The following is a 19,746-nucleotide window of genomic DNA, read 5'->3' as shown; positions in this document are numbered from 1 at the left end:
AACTCATAGAGATCTGTTGCTGACAGAAAACAACCATCTTCTCTACACCAGTGTTGCCAGAGGGCAATAAGATTCTCCTCTGAAGGGGAGAACTGAACCTCTTCCGGCAAGGCATGTGTCTGCCATATGAAAAGCCACAAGCTACGAAGGGCTGGTTCATCAGGAAGGGAAAAGCAAACAGTACCTTTTGAAAGAGTCCAGCTTGCTCTGGCCAGCTCCATGGGTCTGCTGCTCTTTCCGAACATCTTCCTGAAGGTTTTCCAGAAGAAGGTTCTCTTTGTGGTCAGCCTTGGCTGTGAACTCTGTCCAAATCAGGATCTTCAGTTCTTCAGCTCCTGGCTTGAATCCACTTCTGTGGTCACTTCAAAGCAACCATCAAATGCTACACATACAGGTTTTTTACCCAGTGCAGCAATTTTGCTCCTCTGGTCTTATCAAATTAATTTCTGCTCTGACACGAGGGGTCACCAGATATTACAGCGCCCTGCATGGGGTCGCTGAGGGTGAGAGATGGACGAGAATCTTGTTTCTTGATCAGAAGGCTGGATTTATTGATATATGATATATAATACATTATGACTATACTAAATAGAATAAAGAGAGAAGTTTGGAGAGGCTTCCTAAGCTAAGAATACAAAGAAAGAATCTATAACAAAGATGTGTCCAGGGACTCTGTCCCTAGCTTGCACTTGTGATTGGCCCTTAATTATAAACATGGGAACATGAACCAATCACCAATCAAAATAGGTGCATCCTATTGCATTCCACAGCAGCTGATAACAATTGTTTACATTCTCTTCTGAGGCCTCTGCCTTCCAGAAGACGCAGAAATCTGAAAGAAAGGATTTCTGTGAAAAAATGTCTGTGACATCTCACCTTTCTAAATTGTATAAATTAAAAGAAAAATGCTGATGTGAAATGAACAGGAAATTTCTTCACCTGTAAAATATACAATACTAACAAATCACTAAAACAATGCTACAATCTAGAAAAATGCAAAAACAATGCAAAGAGAATTCAAGTCCAAGCAGCTGAGTTTCAGAAACAGTCCATCAGCTGAAGTTGTTTCTTTTGGACATCTGAGAGTCCTTTTTGGTCCTGAAACAGACTTCTGCAAAAGTCCCATCAATAGTTATCACAAACCATTGACAGTCTTACAACAATCTCAAACAATTTTGGAATGTCCTTTTCTGGCCCTTCAATGTTTCAGTGCTACATAGCTGCTGCCCGCTCTTTTCAATCTTTTTTATTTAATTTTAAATTTTTTTTTTTTTTTTTTGATCCAAAAGCAAAAGAGCAGCAGCCGAGCAGAGCAGTGCCAGAGAAGGAAAGGCCCTGGGGGCCCTGGCCCATGATGGACCAGGAACCCCAAAACTGGCCCACAAAGGGGGACCAGGACCGGTAGGACAAACCAGAATTCCCAGAAACATCAGGAGGCCACGCAGTGGGCCCGGCCCAGGAACTTCCTGAGCCCAACAGCCCAGGCCAAACCCACGAAGCAGGCTCTGCATTCCCACAGGCCTGCACCCTGCTGCCAGCACAATGGCAGCACGGGTAGTGAGATGCTTCCTTTCCCCAAAACCACTGAGGCATGCCAGCAGCAGGAAAATAGAAGCCTTCCCCAGAAATCCCATCTGGGGTCTGGAGATGTTTGTTTCCCACAGCAAACCAGCTATGGTCTCCTCCAGCTGTGCCCTCTCCCTCTGCAATGCATCGGGTTTGTCTCTCATCCTCCGGGCTGGGGACAAGAGGCAGGGCTCTCGGGATGCACCTGCCCCCCCCATGCCACTAGGACGCAGGAGAGGCGGTGGCCTCCATGGGACCATCCCCGAAAAACCACCCCCCAAATCGCCGAGAATGCTGATCTTAAAAACAGGCAGCTGGACTGCTGCAACAGTCAGCTGGCAGGCAGCCCCTGCTCCACGGAAGGAGAGACCCCCCGCCGGGGCGGTTGCTACAGCAGCCAGTCCGGGATGGTTCGAGTTCGAACAAGCCGCCGGTTCCAGGGCAGTCTCTGACGCCGACACGGAGGGCAGAGCCTCCAACAACGGCAGAGCCGCTGAGATGGCCAGTGGAAGCAGCGGGGGGGAAGCCGGAACCGGGGAGGGAATCACGCTGAGTGTAGGAACAGCCACGGGCTGCCCCGAGGTTCCCGCGGATTCGGGACCGTCTCCAACACCGTCCTGAACAGGGACTGTCTCGGCTTGAGGCGGCAAGGAGGCCGATGGAAGCGGCGGAGGGGCCGAAGGAATCTCCTCCTCTGCTGAGCCGGAAGCTGGAGACGCATCCTCGTTGCCTAGCAACTCAGGAGGGACCGGAAGTGCTGTCTCTGCAGTCTCCGACGCAGGCGCTGGCAGGGGCGGGGAGGCCAGTGAAGCCATGGGCGGGACCGCCTGGAGAGGCGGAGACGGGATCGCCTGGAGTGATGGAGCTGGCAGAGGTGGAGAAACCTCAGAGACTGGTGCCGCCCCCATGTCTGAAGGAGGCGGAGTCTGAGAGACCGGCTGTGGCAGCACCGCCTCCTCCCATCCCCCTGGAGAGAGAGAAGGGGGGGGAGGAGAAAATCCCATCTGCGCAGGCTCAGGAGAAAAAGTAAAAAAAACTTCTTCACGCGGCAAAGCAAGGGGGGCTGGGAAGCAGAATCTCATCCCCCACCGGGTCTTCTCCCAGGGACGGTGGAAATGGAGCCTGCCCATAGCAGTTAGAAATCCATTGAAAGGTAGCTGCTCTGCGTTTCAAAACTGGGAAGAACTTTATAAATGCTGGGTAGATAGAAGGAAGGACACGTCCCTGGCTCCAGACGAACTGGAGAATGGAGTCCATGCACTCCCAGACAAAAACATCCAAAGCGTACAGGACATCAGTAAAGAACCCAAAAAGCTTTGCCCATCGAAAGAACTCATAGAGATCTGTTGCTGACAGAAAACAACCATCTTCTCTACACCAGTGTTGCCAGAGGGCAATAAGATTCTCCTCTGAAGGGGAGAACTGAACCTCTTCCGGCAAGGCATGTGTCTGCCATATGAAAAGCCACAAGCTACGAAGGGCTGGTTCATCAGGAAGGGAAAAGCAAACAGTACCTTTTGAAAGAGTCCAGCTTGCTCTGGCCAGCTCCATGGGTCTGCTGCTCTTTCCGAACATCTTCCTGAAGGTTTTCCAGAAGAAGGTTCTCTTTGTGGTCAGCCTTGGCTGTGAACTCTGTCCAAATCAGGATCTTCAGTTCTTCAGCTCCTGGCTTGAATCCACTTCTGTGGTCACTTCAAAGCAACCATCAAATGCTACACATACAGGTTTTTTACCCAGTGCAGCAATTTTGCTCCTCTGGTCTTATCAAATTAATTTCTGCTCTGACACGAGGGGTCACCAGATATTACAGCGCCCTGCATGGGGTCGCTGAGGGTGAGAGATGGACGAGAATCTTGTTTCTTGATCAGAAGGCTGGATTTATTGATATATGATATATAATACATTATGACTATACTAAATAGAATAAAGAGAGAAGTTTGGAGAGGCTTCCTAAGCTAAGAATACAAAGAAAGAATCTATAACAAAGATGTGTCCAGGGACTCTGTCCCTAGCTTGCACTTGTGATTGGCCCTTAATTATAAACATGAGAACATGAACCAATCACCAATCAAAATAGGTGCATCCTATTGCATTCCACAGCAGCTGATAACAATTGTTTACATTCTCTTCTGAGGCCTCTGCCTTCCAGAAGACGCAGAAATCTGAAAGAAAGGATTTCTGTGAAAAAATGTCTGTGACATCTCACCTTTCTAAATTGTATAAATTAAAAGAAAAATGCTGATGTGAAATGAACAGGAAATTTCTTCACCTGTAAAATATACAATACTAACAAATCACTAAAACAATGCTACAATCTAGAAAAATGCAAAAACAATGCAAAGAGAATTCAAGTCCAAGCAGCTGAGTTTCAGAAACAGTCCATCAGCTGAAGTTGTTTCTTTTGGACATCTGAGAGTCCTTTTTGGTCCTGAAACAGACTTCTGCAAAAGTCCCATCAATAGTTATCACAAACCATTGACAGTCTTACAACAATCTCAAACAATTTTGGAATGTCCTTTTCTGGCCCTTCAATGTTTCAGTGCTACATAGCTGCTGCCCGCTCTTTTCAATCTTTTTTATTTAATTTTAATTTTTTTTTTTTTTTTTTTGATCCAAAAGCAAAAGAGCAGCAGCCGAGCAGAGCAGTGCCAGAGAAGGAAAGGCCCTGGGGGCCCTGGCCCATGATGGACCAGGAACCCCAAAACTGGCCCACAAAGGGGGACCAGGACCGGTAGGACAAACCAGAATTCCCAGAAACATCAGGAGGCCACGCAGTGGGCCCGGCCCAGGAACTTCCTGAGCCCAACAGCCCAGGCCAAACCCACGAAGCAGGCTCTGCATTCCCACAGGCCTGCACCCTGCTGCCAGCACAATGGCAGCACGGGTAGTGAGATGCTTCCTTTCCCCAAAACCACTGAGGCATGCCAGCAGCAGGAAAATAGAAGCCTTCCCCAGAAATCCCATCTGGGGTCTGGAGATGTTTGTTTCCCACAGCAAACCAGCTATGGTCTCCTCCAGCTGTGCCCTCTCCCTCTGCAATGCATCGGGTTTGTCTCTCATCCTCCGGGCTGGGGACAAGAGGCAGGGCTCTCGGGATGCACCTGCCCCCCCCATGCCACTAGGACGCAGGAGAGGCGGTGGCCTCCATGGGACCATCCCCGAAAAACCACCCCCCAAATCGCCGAGAATGCTGATCTTAAAAACAGGCAGCTGGACTGCTGCAACAGTCAGCTGGCAGGCAGCCCCTGCTCCACGGAAGGAGAGACCCCCCGCCGGGGCAGTTGCTACAGCAGCCAGTCCGGGATGGTTCGAGTTCGAACAAGCCGCCGGTTCCAGGGCAGTCTCTGACGCCGACACGGAGGGCAGAGCCTCCAACAACGGCAGAGCCGCTGAGATGGCCAGTGGAAGCAGCGGGGGGGAAGCCGGAACCGGGGAGGGAATCACGCTGAGTGTAGGAACAGCCACGGGCTGCCCCGAGGTTCCCGCGGATTCGGGACCGTCTCCAACACCGTCCTGAACAGGGACTGTCTCGGCTTGAGGCGGCAAGGAGGCCGATGGAAGTGGCGGAGGGGCCGAAGGAATCTCCTCCTCTGCTGAGCCGGAAGCTGGAGACGCATCCTCGTTGCCTAGCAACTCAGGAGGGACCGGAAGTGCTGTCTCTGCAGTCTCCGACGCAGGCGCTGGCAGGGGCGGGGAGGCCAGTGAAGCCATGGGCGGGACCGCCTGGAGAGGCGGAGACGGGATCGCCTGGAGTGATGGAGCTGGCAGAGGTGGAGAAACCTCAGAGACTGGTGCCGCCCCCATGTCTGAAGGAGGCGGAGTCTGAGAGACCGGCTGTGGCAGCACCGCCTCCTCCCATCCCCCCGGAGAGAGAGAAGGGGGGGGAGGAGAAAATCCCATCTGCGCAGGCTCAGGAGAAAAAGTAAAAAAAACTTCTTCACGCGGCAAAGCAAGGGGGGCTGGGAAGCAGAATCTCATCCCCCACCGGGTCTTCTCCCAGGGACGGTGGAAATGGAGCCTGCCCATAGCAGTTAGAAATCCATTGAAAGGTAGCTGCTCTGCGTTTCAAAACTGGGAAGAACTTTATAAATGCTGGGTAGATAGAAGGAAGGACACGTCCCTGGCTCCAGACGAACTGGAGAATGGAGTCCATGCACTCCCAGACAAAAACATCCAAAGCGTACAGGACATCAGTAAAGAACCCAAAAAGCTTTGCCCATCGAAAGAACTCATAGAGATCTGTTGCTGACAGAAAACAACCATCTTCTCTACACCAGTGTTGCCAGAGGGCAATAAGATTCTCCTCTGAAGGGGAGAACTGAACCTCTTCCGGCAAGGCATGTGTCTGCCATATGAAAAGCCACAAGCTACGAAGGGCTGGTTCATCAGGAAGGGAAAAGCAAACAGTACCTTTTGAAAGAGTCCAGCTTGCTCTGGCCAGCTCCATGGGTCTGCTGCTCTTTCCGAACATCTTCCTGAAGGTTTTCCAGAAGAAGGTTCTCTTTGTGGTCAGCCTTGGCTGTGAACTCTGTCCAAATCAGGATCTTCAGTTCTTCAGCTCCTGGCTTGAATCCACTTCTGTGGTCACTTCAAAGCAACCATCAAATGCTACACATACAGGTTTTTTACCCAGTGCAGCAATTTTGCTCCTCTGGTCTTATCAAATTAATTTCTGCTCTGACACGAGGGGTCACCAGATATTACAGCGCCCTGCATGGGGTCGCTGAGGGTGAGAGATGGACGAGAATCTTGTTTCTTGATCAGAAGGCTGGATTTATTGATATATGATATATAATACATTATGACTATACTAAATAGAATAAAGAGAGAAGTTTGGAGAGGCTTCCTAAGCTAAGAATACAAAGAAAGAATCTATAACAAAGATGTGTCCAGGGACTCTGTCCCTAGCTTGCACTTGTGATTGGCCCTTAATTATAAACATGGGAACATGAACCAATCACCAATCAAAATAGGTGCATCCTATTGCATTCCACAGCAGCTGATAACAATTGTTTACATTGTCTTCTGAGTCCTCTGCCTTCCAGAAGACGCAGAAATCTGAAAGAAAGGATTTCTGTGAAAAAATGTCTGCGACACAGGCCAATGACCTCTGGGCATAGGGGCATCTTTGAACCTGACCAACCACGCAATGGCCTTGCTGGAATGTTCAGCCTGATTGACAAAACTCACTCAGCAAGGGAGCGAGGGGGAAGGGAGAGGGGTATTGCCACACCTGGGAAGTGACTAGGAAGTAAAACAGGAAGTTGCAACACACTGCAACAGATAACCCTTTCAGTGAAGAATTTTCTGTGATATCCAACCTAAACCTCTCCTGGTGCAACCTGAGGCTGGTTTATGCCATGCCAAGTTATTTCTCATTGTTGGTGTGCACTGAGCTATTCTGAGGTGAAGCCTTTTTTCAAGGAGTAAACTGAGTCTCTGACCAGCCCAGGTGACTCAGCAGAGTTCATGCTGTGGATATCTGTCCTTGCCATGCCTTGGTCCTGGCAATGCTGGCCAGGAAAGGCTCCCCCTTCCTCAGCTTCTGTGGCTGGTGCTTGATGACAAGAATCAGCATTGGTGAGGGAGAGGTAAAACTGCTCCAAGCTTCTGTTTGAAATTTCCCTGTGATGTAAAACATGCACTTTAGCTGAACCCTTCTTTAGTAAACCCCTTTTATCTAGCTGATAAGAAAAGCCTCCTTGCCTTTGTCAGAGATCTGCTCCAGTTTACAGGAGGAATATGTGCACGGTTTTGATGACTGAGTTGATTTTTTGTCACAGACATCTTTTGTGAAAAATCCTTTCTTTAGGATTTTTCCTTCTGGGAAGCTGAGGCCCCAGAAAAAGAATGTAAACAATGGTTATCTGCTGCTGTGGAATGCAACAGGTGCACCTGTGATTGGCCCATGTTGGTTGTATACAATTAAGGGCCAATCAAAGACTGAGCTCTCTTTGGGACAGAATCAGAGAGAGCTCCTTTGTTGATTCATTCCTTTTCTATTCTTAGCATAGCAAGCTTCTGAACTTTTCTCTCTATTCCTTTTAGTATAGTCTTAATGTATTATATATCTTAAAATAATAAATTCAGCCTTCTGATCATGGAGTCAAGATTCTCATCTCTCTCTTCACCCCTGAAGAACCCTTGCAAGCCCCGTAACAATTTTTTTTTTTTTTTTATGTTCTCAAGAAACTCTCTTAACTAATAGCTGTTCTGTCTTTCCAGTGCTTGGTGATAACTTGCATTGCCTCCCTTTGTGCAATTTGCTGGCAGCCAGCTCATGCTGTGACTCTTTTCTCAGTGTAGGGATGCAAATGAAACCAGTGTCTCCTATGGTCTTTGCTTAATGGGTTAATGGTCCTTCCAGCATGATTCCAGCAGATTTTTGTCTGGCTATTAGTCCATGTACAATATTGCTGTGTGAGAAATCATGTCAGTGGCTAGTTGGAGACTTTCAGTAACATTAGAGTTTGGTGGTCTTGTGATAATACAGTAGTGATCTCTCTGTAAAACACTGCAGCTGCTGCCTCCAGCAAATAAATCCAGAGCCCTTGTTCCCCGCTGAGCAATGCTGAGCCATAAAGCAGCAGTGGCTATGGCTGGGTGTAGGATTGTTGGGGGGGTCACACGGTCAGGACGAAGAGAGAGCAGAGATCTTTGAAGCTAGGTTGTGGAACTTGTGGTTTATTGCAGAGGGCCTGGGTCCAGGGCCCTTCTGGGAGCTGCCAGCCACAGCTCGGAGCAGGCCCGAGAGAAGAGAGGGGGAGAGAGGATGAGAGGGTAAGAGAGTAAAAGGGTAAGAGAGCAAAAGGGGTAAGAGCATAAAAGGCAAGAGCTAAGAGACAAGAGGTAAGAGTAAGAGCTAAAAGGCAAGAAGTAAGAGTGCCAAGTTCCCATTACAATACAATAAATCATATTCTGTGTTAAATATTCTAATTCTCACTAACCAATCTAGTACAATATACAAATCCTATAGCGTTCCCATACAGCCTATAAGAATCATTACATTACCATACTGTGCTACATTTTAAACCCTAAAAACTCCTCTTTGGGCCCTTCTGCCAAGCTGGCAGGGTCTGCTCTGACCCTTGGACCTGCCTGCAAGCAGAGGGTATTGTTTTATCAAAAGGGGATTACCTTCAGCTGGCCACACCATTGTTTTACAGTTGTTCATAACTAAGGGATCTCAAAGCTTGCTTTCATTTCAATCTCACTTCTAGTTTCCATATTCTCAAAATCTTTTTCCAGACAATCATATTTATAATGCTTTCCTGTTTCATCTTCCCCAACAGCTGGGCAGCACTGGTGTGTGACCTGAATGCCATTTCCCCTTGGCTGTTGTCCTGATCTGCTGATCCACTCTCAAGCTGAGCAGCTTGGCCTAGTGGAAGGTGTCCCTGCCCATGGCAGGGGGTGGAACAAGATGTGCTTTGAGGGCCCTCCCAACACAAATTGTTCTGTGATTCTGTGAAAGTTTGGCAGATGGTGATTTGTGACCTTCAGTCTCTCTGGGGCTCCCACAGCCCTCTCTCATCAGATGATGGTGCTTCAAAGAGTTGTCACTGGTAAAGTATCAGCGGATAACAATAAAAATACTACTGTGGACAGTGGGTTTCTGTTGTTCTCCAGGCTTCCTTACTCAATAGCAGGCTCCAGCAGCAGTCATGCTCAAGTGCTCTCCTCCTCTCCCTGTGTGTCCCCAGTCCATCAACGTGGCCATCAAGAGCAAGATCCTGTGTGTGGTGGTGGAGGGCTCGGGGCGCATCACTGATGTCATTGCCAGCCTGCTGGAGGCCGAGGGCACTCTGGCCTCCTCCTGTGTCAAGGAGAGCCTGCTCAGGTTCCTGCCCCGCACCATCTCCAGGCTCTCCGAGGAGGAGACGGAGAGCTGGATCAAGTGGGTGAGTTGATGCTGTGGGAGAAGGCTGCAGGGAGCAGCTGGGGCTTCCAAGGCAGGGGAGTTGCTGTCTGGGGATACCTATGGGGTGTGCAGGGCTCCTGGTCATGTTACATCTGTGCAGATTTAAAAAAGGAAAATTCTCCATCTACAGGGATTGGAACAAAGGCATTGTGGGGGCTGCAATCAGGTCAGCAGGTGTCTGGTCATAGGAAAGCTGAGAAGGTTCCAGAAGGATCCTGTGGAGTGTAGACTCCACTCCTGTGGAGTGTAGACCTGTGTTTGTTCCCTGTCTGGCCACACTCCTCACAGCTTCTGCTGGGCTGCCTTGGAGCGCACCTCCTCCTGCATCAGAAACGGCCAAGATTATTTGTCTTCTGTGTGCTAAAATGAAATTAACTCTACAAAGCTTCATTATAGGAGAAATTATCTGGTTGTGACAAAGCACATGGAGCTAGAGACTGTTCTCTAACAAGCTGCTTGACATAAGTTGAAACTTGTGCTGTCACAATCTTTTCTACTTTAAGAGTAATTTCTAATTACTGAGATTATATCTTCTTGTTAAAGATGATCTGCATAGGGGAATCACAGTTATTTGCTGTATGTTCAGAGGATAATTAATGTTGTCCTTTGGTGACTTGAAAATCAAGCTCATTATCTACTTCTATTTGGGTTTGTTTAAATTTGTTAAAACCCAGGACTGATGAGAAGCAGCTTTGCTATGATGTGGTGACAAATTTCTTTTTAACAGAAGATCTGCTACTAAACAGCCTTGATAGCTTTGAAACACAACTTTTTTTTTTTTTTTTTTCGTAGATCAAAGAAGTCCTTGAGAGCCCTCATTTACTGACAGTGATAAAAATAGAAGAAGCTGGAGATGAAATTGTGAGCAATGCCATTTCCTTTGCCCTGTACAAAGGCAAGTAATTGTTTTTCTGAGTTTGTTTGGGGATTTAAAAACAAATGGGAAAATTATGGCTGTTTATTCTTTAGAAAAGTTTCCTTAGAGCAGTGCCACCTCTCTAGAGCTAAGCTCCTGCCACAGTGTGGAGCCTGCTTTCCTCTGAAGGGGTGGGGCAGGCTGCAGCAGCAGTATGGGATCTCTCAGGGTGGGAAAGATACAAACCAGGTAATTGGGAAGGCATTTTGGAAGCCCTGGGGATGCTGACAGGGCCCCTTTGGGAATCCTGCAGGATCTCTCCTGTGTAGAGAGTGCAGGACTCTGAGGAGCCTAAAGGAAGTGTTGTGCTGACCTTGGTTATGAGGTGCTCCTGGCAGCTCCTTTGTGGCCTGCCTTGGACCATAAATACATCCCTGAGCCTCCAGCATCCTGCAGCTCCCAGCTGGGAAGATGTGCATGAGTGTGGGGAAAGCCCCTTGGAAGGAGTCTTGTCCTGGTAGTGTGTCACTGCCACATTTTGTGAACAATCCCTTCACCCAGGATTTTCTCCTGGGAAGCTGAGAAGCATCAGAGAGAAAGGAAAACCAATTCTTATCTCATTTGCTTCTCCTGTGTTGTGCTCACATGTGGAAAGTGGTTGGAGATTGTTTATCCAACTGGTGATTGTTTCATTGGTTTCATGTGAATTGTTTTGACTTATTGGCCAGCCTGCGTCAAGCTGTGTCGGGACTCTGAAAAGAGTCAGGAGTTTTCATTATTATCTTTTTAACCTTCTGTAAGTATCCTTTCTGTATTCTTTAGTATAGTTTAGTTTAGTATTTTTGAATATAGTGTGATAAAATAATAAATTAGCCTTCTGAGAACATGGAGTCAGATTCATCATTCCCTTCTTCGTCTGGGAACCCCACAAATACAACAGCAGTGTGAGAAGCAGAGATGATGAATATGCCTGGCCTTGACCAGAGGTTGTTCCTGCTCTGCAGCTTTCAGCACCAACGAGCACGACAGGGACAACTGGAACGGGCAGCTGAAGCTGCTGCTGGAGTGGAACCAGCTGGACCTGGCCAGTGATGAGATCTTCACCAATGACCAAAACTGGGAGGTACAGCCCCTTCTGAGTGAGTGCAGAGGCTCTGGGGAGGGACACAGCCCAACAGGAGCCCCCTGTCCCAGCACCTCAGCCTCTGTGCTCAGAGTGCCTCCTGCTCCTGCACTGACACATCCATTCAGCCTGGAGAAGAGGAGGTCAGACCTCCTTGGGAGCTGCTGCTTCCTCACGAGGGGCAGCTCCTATCTCTCCTGTGACAGGGAGCAGCTGGAGCTGTGTCAGGGGAGGCTCAGGCTGGATATTCTTCCCCCAGAGGGTGCTGGGCACTGCCCAGGCTCCCCAGGGAATGGGCACAGCCCCAAGGCTGCCAGAGCCCAATAAGCATTTGAAAAATGGTCCCAGGGATGCACAGGGTGGGGTTGTTGGTCTCTCTGCCTGGCCAGGGGTGTCAGACTTGATGATCCTTGCAAGTCCTTTCCAACTCGGGGTATTCCATATCCATGAATGATAGTTTTGGATCATTCCAAAATGATCCGTTGTCGCCCTGTTTTTTTAAGTTCTTCTAAGCCTTCTGATGTTTACATTCTAGTAATGAACTTTCTCACACACTTTCTGTAAATAACCTATTGTTTTGCATTCTTTTATGGAGGAGGAGGAGGAATTTGACGGACTGTTGGTTTGTCCAGTGTCATTGGAGAGGTGGCACTGTCACCCTCCAATCCACTGTAACTTTTGGAAATTGATAAATCTTAGAGTCAGAAAATAAAAAGGCCTTTTTACCTTGGAAAGAGCAGCAAGTCCACATCGTGTTGTTTTGTGTCCTATAGTGACAATCCATCATTCCATGATGATCCATTGTATCATCAGTGGTTGCAAAGGTGATGTGTCCATGCCAGAAATGCTCTGGGCCATCCAGCCAAGGCAACTGTGTACAGAAAAAAACCTGATTGTGATGAAAACATGACAGTGACTGTGTGTCAAGCCTTAGATAAGGTGTACATGTCTCACATGATCCCCAATATTTGCTCTTCCATTCCTCCCTAGTCTGCAGACCTGCAGGATGTGATGTTCACAGCCCTGGTGAAAGACAGGCCCAAATTTGTCCGGCTCTTCCTGGAGAACAGCTTGAATCTGCGCAAGTTCCTGACCACAGAGGTCCTGAGGGAGCTCTACACCAACAACTTCAGCAGCCTGGTGTTCAACAACCTGCAGATTGCCAAGAACTCCTACAACAATGCCCTCCTCACCTTTGTGTGGAAGATGGTGGAGGATTTCCACAGAGGTTTCAAAAGATATTACAAGAACAGCAAGGATGAGATGGAGATACAGCTCTCAGTGAGTGATGAGCACTTTAATCCTGCTCTGAGTGAGATTATCTGGCTGCAGTGGTTAAAGCAGCAAGGGCCTTTTACACAAATATTCTTTAGTACCAGCTTCAGGAAAATCAGGGAGGCTGACTGTTCCTTGTCAAATACAAAGCTTTAATAGAAACATCAAATACAGCCTAACTCACAGTAGTGTGTGACAAGTGGCAGATAGCTGAGAGAGGAAATTGGTGAGGTGGCTGTGAAACAAAGAAAATACAAAAACAGGAGAGTCCATGCTCAGATTTGTTCCAGTTGAAACCATTTGGTGAGCTCAGGCCTGAATTCTTGCTCTCTCTTTCAGGAGGAGTGTCCTATCACAAGGCACCCATTGCAAGCTCTGTTTATTTGGTCAGTTCTTCAGAACAAGAAAGAGTTGTCCAAAGTCATTTGGGAACAAGTAAGTTGAGTTCTCCTTTATTTCTCTCTGCAGGCAGTACACTGGGGTTGTGTGTCTTTGGTTTATTGGCCTTTGAAGGCTCCACATCCAGCTTCAAACACAAGACCACAAGAGATGATTGCTAGATGACTCTCAGTAGGTTTTATATTGCCCATTTTGTGTCTGGGTGTGGACTCGATACTTTGATTTCCTAAGGTTGTGTGTGAGTCAGCAGTGCACATCCACTGTCTGTTGTCACCTGTGCCTAAGCTGAGTTCCCACCCGTTCCACAGCATGGATGGGTTCTGATTCCGGGGGTTTGATTGAAATCCAACTTCTAATTTGGATTAGACAGTAATTTAATGGTTGTAGAATCAAATAGATCATTCTGGACTGGGAACTGAGAAGGTGCAAAAGGGAGGAGAATTTTTAAAGGATTCCACCTGGTGTAGTGGAAGGTGTTCCTGCCTGTGGAGGGGGGTTGGGATGAGATAAACTTTAAGGTCCTTTCCAACCCAAATCATTGTGGTTTCAGGGCTCTATGATCATGTTCCCTTCTCAGAGGGATGTGCATGACTTCACTCTCTCTCCACAGATGAGAGGCTGCACTTTGGCAGCCCTGGGGGCCAGTAAGCTCCTGAAAAGCATGGCCAAGGTGAAGAATGATATAAATGCTGCTGGTGAGTCCGAGGAACTGGCTAACGAGTATGAGACAAGAGCAGTAGGTAAGTGCCTGCTCTGTGAGTCCTTTAGAAATTTAGTGGGAAGGGTCAGAGAGCAGGGAATTAAAAACTAGATATCCCACATTAAATACATTTTTCTTTTATGTCAGCATGTGATTTTACTGCTTGGAAATTCCTTCCACACCATTTGTTCCCAGTAGAAATTTTGTGTCCTGACTTAAGAGCTTGGCTTCAAAAGGTGAGTGTTGTGAAGTGGGTTTTTTTTTTGGGGTGGAGAATTTCTTTCATGGGGAAGAAAAGCTACTTAGCTCCACTGGCAAGACTTAAGAAGGATGCCCACAAACAGGAAGAAGAATATGGAAAAGGGGAAACTTTCCTAATGAATACTGGTAGTATTCAGGTTGGGAAAAAACACCCTTCAGATTTGTGGGAGTACTTCTGGGGAGTGAGAACAAGTTGCAGGTGAAAAGTAGATTGATGGTTCTGTGACTTTACAAGGACCAGCTCAAGGCCATGCTGGAAATATTTTGCTTGTTTCCAGAGATTTCTCTTATTCCACAAAGCAAAAACTGCTTAAATAGACTTTTTCAAAGGTATCTACATCCCTCAGGCCTGATGATTTAGCAGGATACTAAGGAGTGAACAGTGCATTTCCCAGTGAAAAAGCATCAGATTCTGACTATTTCAACCCTACTGTTAATTTTGGACTGACTATAATTCATCAGATCAGTGCCAAACAGAATTTAGGAAAAATTGATGAAGCAAGTAGATTTACTGAGTCATTTACAGAGAAATTCATATTTTTTTACTCAATTTTTTTAGTGCAGAACGAAATGCTCTCTGTGTGATTTAGTGTTACAGTTTTCCATCCAGGTTCAAACTCTGTATCAAAAGTTGAAGATGTGCAAGTAGGATTGTAAAGGGATTTCAGCACAGTCATTCTGCAGTGCTGAAAATGTGATATCACAAACATTACACTAAAGATATTTGCACCCAAGTTGGTGGGAAATTGAAGTTGGAGCTGATTTTTCCTTCCAGAACTGTTCACCGAGTGCTACAGCAACGATGAAGAGCTGGCAGAGCAGCTGCTGACTTATTCCTGTGTAGCCTGGGGAGGCAGCAACTGTCTGGAGCTATCAGTGGAGGCCAGGGACCAGCAGTTTATTGCCCAGCCAGGTGTGCAGGTAATGGCTGTGAGGGAAAGGCGTGCAGGTCACTGTGGCTCTTGTGCTCTAACAGGGGCTGTTGGCTCCTCTACCCACAAATGTAAATCAGGAGGGGAAAAAAATCTTGGCTTCTGTGGTAGATAGGAAAAGGCGCTCCGGAAGATCTCGCGATGTCACGGAAAGGCAGGACCCCCTGTTCCTCTAAGATAAGAGATTACCCTAGGGGTGTGGCCCCACTAACAGTAGTGCTAGTAACTCTCCATTCCTTACCCAGTACTTTTCCATTCCTAACTAACCATAGATAAGAAGGACAAACCCCCTTTTGACGTAGAGAACCCCTAAGACTATAAGACCCCACGAGAAGAAGTAATAAATGCCTTTAGACCGTCCACCATATTGGTGTCTGCGTGTGTCATTGGCCCGAGCGACCCTGGAGACTTTGGGTCGCTGTGCTGAACCTCAGAACCAGGTCGCCTGCCTTGATCCAGAAGGCAACATCTGGTGCCCGAAACCCGAGAGCCGATCTGCGCCTGGGGAACGGGGATTCTCCTGGAAAGAGGACAGCGGCTGTGGCAGCAGGCCTGACCACAGTGGGAGGGACGCCTCCGGACCAGCGTGGACCATGGAATCCACAGCGAAGGTCGTAAGTCAGGCTCATGAGCAATGGGGAATTAAAGGTGAGCTCAGGAACTCTAATCTTGCTATTGCAAGGCTGCTAAGGCTGGGGACGATCGAACGTCCGGTAAATATATTATATTCGGAAGCACGGGCGAAGTGCACTGCCGCCTCAGCGGAGGACTCTAAGTCCGCAGGCAGTGGTAAAAACCTCAAAGCGTGGGGGAAAGTAGAAGAGGCCCTACACAAGACATTAGAAGAACAGGACACGCGGGAAGCCGCGCGTATACGTTTATTAGCTACACCAAAGCTGGGGGTGGGGGCCGCGACACAAACCGCCTCTGAGAGCGATTGGATTGAAGGCGGGAATATGCGGGGGCCGGGCGCGTTCCATCCCTTCCTGAGCCCAGACCCCCCGGAGCCCCCAAGAGACCCCCCGACCTTCCCGCGGAGCCCGCCAGGTCCTAGCTCCCCCACGGAACCGTCTGAAAAATCCGTGGTTTCTCTATCCGTCTCTTCCCCGCTGGTCGCCGATCCGGCGCAAGAAGCAGAGCAGCGCGCGCGATGCTTCTGGCAGGGACTCGCGGAGGAGGCGCGGAACGAGGCCGGATTGTCGGACCCCGCCGGGATCAGTAAAAACTCGCCCCCGCCATGTGCGTTTAAAAATGGCGCCGAACCACATGGCGATGGTGGAAGGGAGGAGGCGGGGGGCAGAAATGCAGTCAGCCTGCTTAACAACGCATGTGCGGGCGAGCGGGGAGACAGGGCGGCCCCCGCGGAGGCACATAAAACCAACCAGAGCGCTCTATTCAAATTAGGTCCTTATAGGGTAAGGACCTCCCCCGGCAGGAGGCGGGGGGACCCCAGGGGAAGGGAGCGGCACCACCCCCAAAGGGAGGAGCGAGGTCGAAGCCACACAAAACGGCACGGAGCGCCGGAAGTGTACCGGCAGTCAGCTTCCGGCTCAGAGTCAAGTAACAGCTGCTCAGACAGCTCGGAAGAGCCGACCGAGTCCGGCTGGGACTCGGAAACCGAGAGAGCAGAATTAATGCGGTTTCGAGCGAAACCGAATAAAGCTTTAAACAATATCGGGAAAAAATCGCAACACAAACTCACTGATTGGGGAAAAATAAAAGCAGCCTGTGGGGACCGGGCACCGGCAGCCTCCATGCACGCTTTCCCGGGGGGGTTGCCGGAGCGCGGGGGAACCAACAAAGGGCATATACCTCAGTTAACCCAAAAGAAGCCAAAGCGATTTCAGAAATAGGGATCAACTCAGCTGTAGTACCCACTCTTGAGGACGACCTTTCTAGCAATAACGATCTGCTCACTTTTGATATTACGCAAATAAGCCGCATGCTTTTTCATGGGGCGGGGCGGATTGTATTTAAGCAGAAATGGCAGGACGACCGCGTTAGCCCAGGCTTCCAGGGAAGGGCAGCAACTCAGCAAGCTGTCCCCAGCTGGCACAGCTTTCCCTGGCAGCACCCTCACTCCAAGCATCCCGGCCCCGGGGAAACGGGACGTCCTTTTCATGCTCGGACTTCGGATTACAAATTTATCATGAGGGCCACTGCCGTACACCCCCTGCTGCCAATCAAATTGACTTGGAAATCATCAGACCCTGTATGGGTTGAGCAGTGGCCCCTGACAGAACCTCGAATGGCAGCTTTGCTGGAACTGGTCAACCGCGAACTGCAAAAGGGTCATGTAGAACCCTCCACCAGCCTATGGAACACCGCTGTATTTGTGATCCCCAAAAGGTCCGGAGAAGGCTATTGCCTCGTCCACGACCTGAGAGAAGTGAACAGGACGATCCGACCCATGGGTCCAGTCCAGACACTGCTACCCGCGAACTCAGCCATCCCCGCAGGGCAGCCGTGCGCAGTACTGGATATCAAGGACTGTTTCTTTTCAATACCCCTGCACCCTGAGGACAGAGAACTATTCGCCTTTTCCGTGGCATTTCGGAGTGGCGAGCGGCCCAACCTTCGCTTCCAATGGAGAGTACTTCCACAAGGCCTCGTCGACAGCACGACCATATGCCAAATCACTGTGGACAAAGCACTAATGCCAGTCTGACACTCCTACCCCACCGCAACCATCATCCAGTACATGGACGACATCCTGGTCGCAGCACCATCAACAAGCCAAATAGATCACCTGGTGTCCACAATCACGGAGACCCTTGAGGCCAACGGCTTCGAGATCGCGAGCGCAAAGATCAAGAGAGGACCCTGCGTGACCTTCCTGGGAGTGGGAATTACAAGCTCCTATGTGACACCCCCCGAGATGAAGGTCAACCGAGACGTCGAGATGCTCCACGATGTGCAACGCCTGGTGGGATCGCTGCAGTGGCTTCGCAACATTGTCCTGATTTCTCCCGAGGTCATGGACCCTCTGTACGACCTCCGAAAAGGAAAGCACCCCTGGGAACCCAAGGAGCTGACACCGCAAGCAACGAGCTCCCTCGACTTCATCGAAAACCAGATGACCACTGGCACACTTGCCAGGTGGAACCCAGCCGTGCCACTGGACCTGTACGTCCACTTTACACCGAAGGGGGGAGTGGGAGCACTGGCCCAAGGACCTTCTGAAAAGGCCCGGCTGATCCAATGGGTGGTCCTCGGAAGACCCGCTCGTGCATTTTCCCCAGGAATCAAATGCATCGCCAGCCTCATCATGAAAGACAGGAGACTCGCCTTGAAACACCTAGGGATCGAGCCGACAAGCATCCACCTTCCGTTTCGCAAGCAGCCGACCTCGGAGTCAGCCACAATATCGGAGTACCTAGCCCTTGCTCTCTCCGGCTTCGGAGGAAAAATCTCCTACTCCTCCAGACCACCCTGGACTCAGCTGCTGACCGTAGTCGACATGGACATGCCACCGAAGGTCAAGGACAGACCGCAACCAGGACCAACGGTCTTCACAGACGCTTCCTCCACGACTTCGACCGCAGCAGCAGTGTGGCAGGCAGGAGAGCAATGGCACTGCATCAAAGCGTGTGACCCCACACTGTCAGTGCAACAACTGGAGGCAGCAGCAGTGGTTTTGGCGTGCAGACTCTTCCAAGACGAACACCTCAACATTGTAATGGACTCTATATTCGTGGCAAGGCTCTGCCTAGCCATGGCAGGACCAGGTGTGTCAACATCAGCAGCAGCCCTAATGCTGGAAGAAGCACTCTCCTCGCGACAGGGTACCGTGTCAGTCATTCACATCAACAGCCATGACCCAGTCAAAGGTTACTTCCAGATCGGCACCGACAAAGCGGACGCCGCAGCAAAAGACGTATGGACGTTGCAGGAAGCTCATCAACTGCACGAGTCGCTCCACATCGGAGTAAAAGCACTGGCGAAGAGATGCGAAATCTCGACAGCGGATGCAAAACATGTGGTAGCCACCTGCCCTCATTGCCAGAAGTCACCCCTTTGGACCTGCGGGGTCAACCCGAGAGGTCTCAAGCCCTCAGAAATCTGCCAGTCGGACTTCACCTTATGTCAACTGCTGAAGCCCCGAGCATGGCTTGCAGTGACAGTGGACACTTATAGCGGAACGATCATAGCCACACAGCACCCCAAAACTAACTCCAAAGCCACAATTCAGCACTGGCTGACAGCCATGGCTTGGCTTGGTATCCCCAAGCAGATCAAAACAGACAATGGCTCCAATTTCACCTCCAAACCAGTACAGGAATTCGCCTCAAAATGGGGCATCACGTTAGTGCAAGGCATCCCATATAACAGTACCGGGCAGGCCATAGTTGAGAGAGCAAACCAGACCCTGAAAACCAAGCTAGAAGTGTTGGCGAAAGCAGAGGGCTTTGCCAATGCCATTCCCCCAGGAGATCAGGCCCGTATGCTGGCAACCGCTTTGCTGGCACTGAATCAATTCCCTAGGGGAGATGAAACAAACAGTCCCATCCAAAAACACTGGGTCACTCGAACGCTAGAAGAGGGCCCACAGGTGGTAATTAGAAACGAGCTAGGCGAGTGGGAACGGGGTTGGAGGCTGATGCTCACGGGGAGAGGGTATGCAGCTGTCAAAAAGGACAGCAAAATCAGGTGGTGTCCACTTAAGTCGATTAAACCGGACCTTCATAGCGAGCAGAATGAGACTGACGAGAA

At 49.4% G+C, this 19,746-nt stretch overlaps 1 protein-coding gene across 1 annotated transcript in view; it reads left to right on the top strand.

Annotated features, from left to right (window-relative positions):
- Positions 1–19,746, top strand: part of LOC134431422 (transient receptor potential cation channel subfamily M member 8-like) — a 90,865-nt gene that overhangs the window by 50,153 nt on the left and 20,966 nt on the right. The window contains 7 exon segments of the mRNA XM_063179435.1: positions 9,270–9,467; positions 10,280–10,382; positions 11,348–11,466; positions 12,457–12,747; positions 13,081–13,176; positions 13,751–13,880; positions 14,877–15,022. Coding sequence (XP_063035505.1) covers positions 9,270–9,467; positions 10,280–10,382; positions 11,348–11,466; positions 12,457–12,747; positions 13,081–13,176; positions 13,751–13,880; positions 14,877–15,022 — 1,083 coding nt within the window.

Source organism: Melospiza melodia, chromosome W (genome assembly GCF_035770615.1).
Source record: "Melospiza melodia melodia isolate bMelMel2 chromosome W, bMelMel2.pri, whole genome shotgun sequence".
Classification (NCBI taxonomy): domain Eukaryota; kingdom Metazoa; phylum Chordata; class Aves; order Passeriformes; family Passerellidae; genus Melospiza; species Melospiza melodia.
This window is presented reverse-complemented; position numbering and strand designations above follow the sequence as displayed.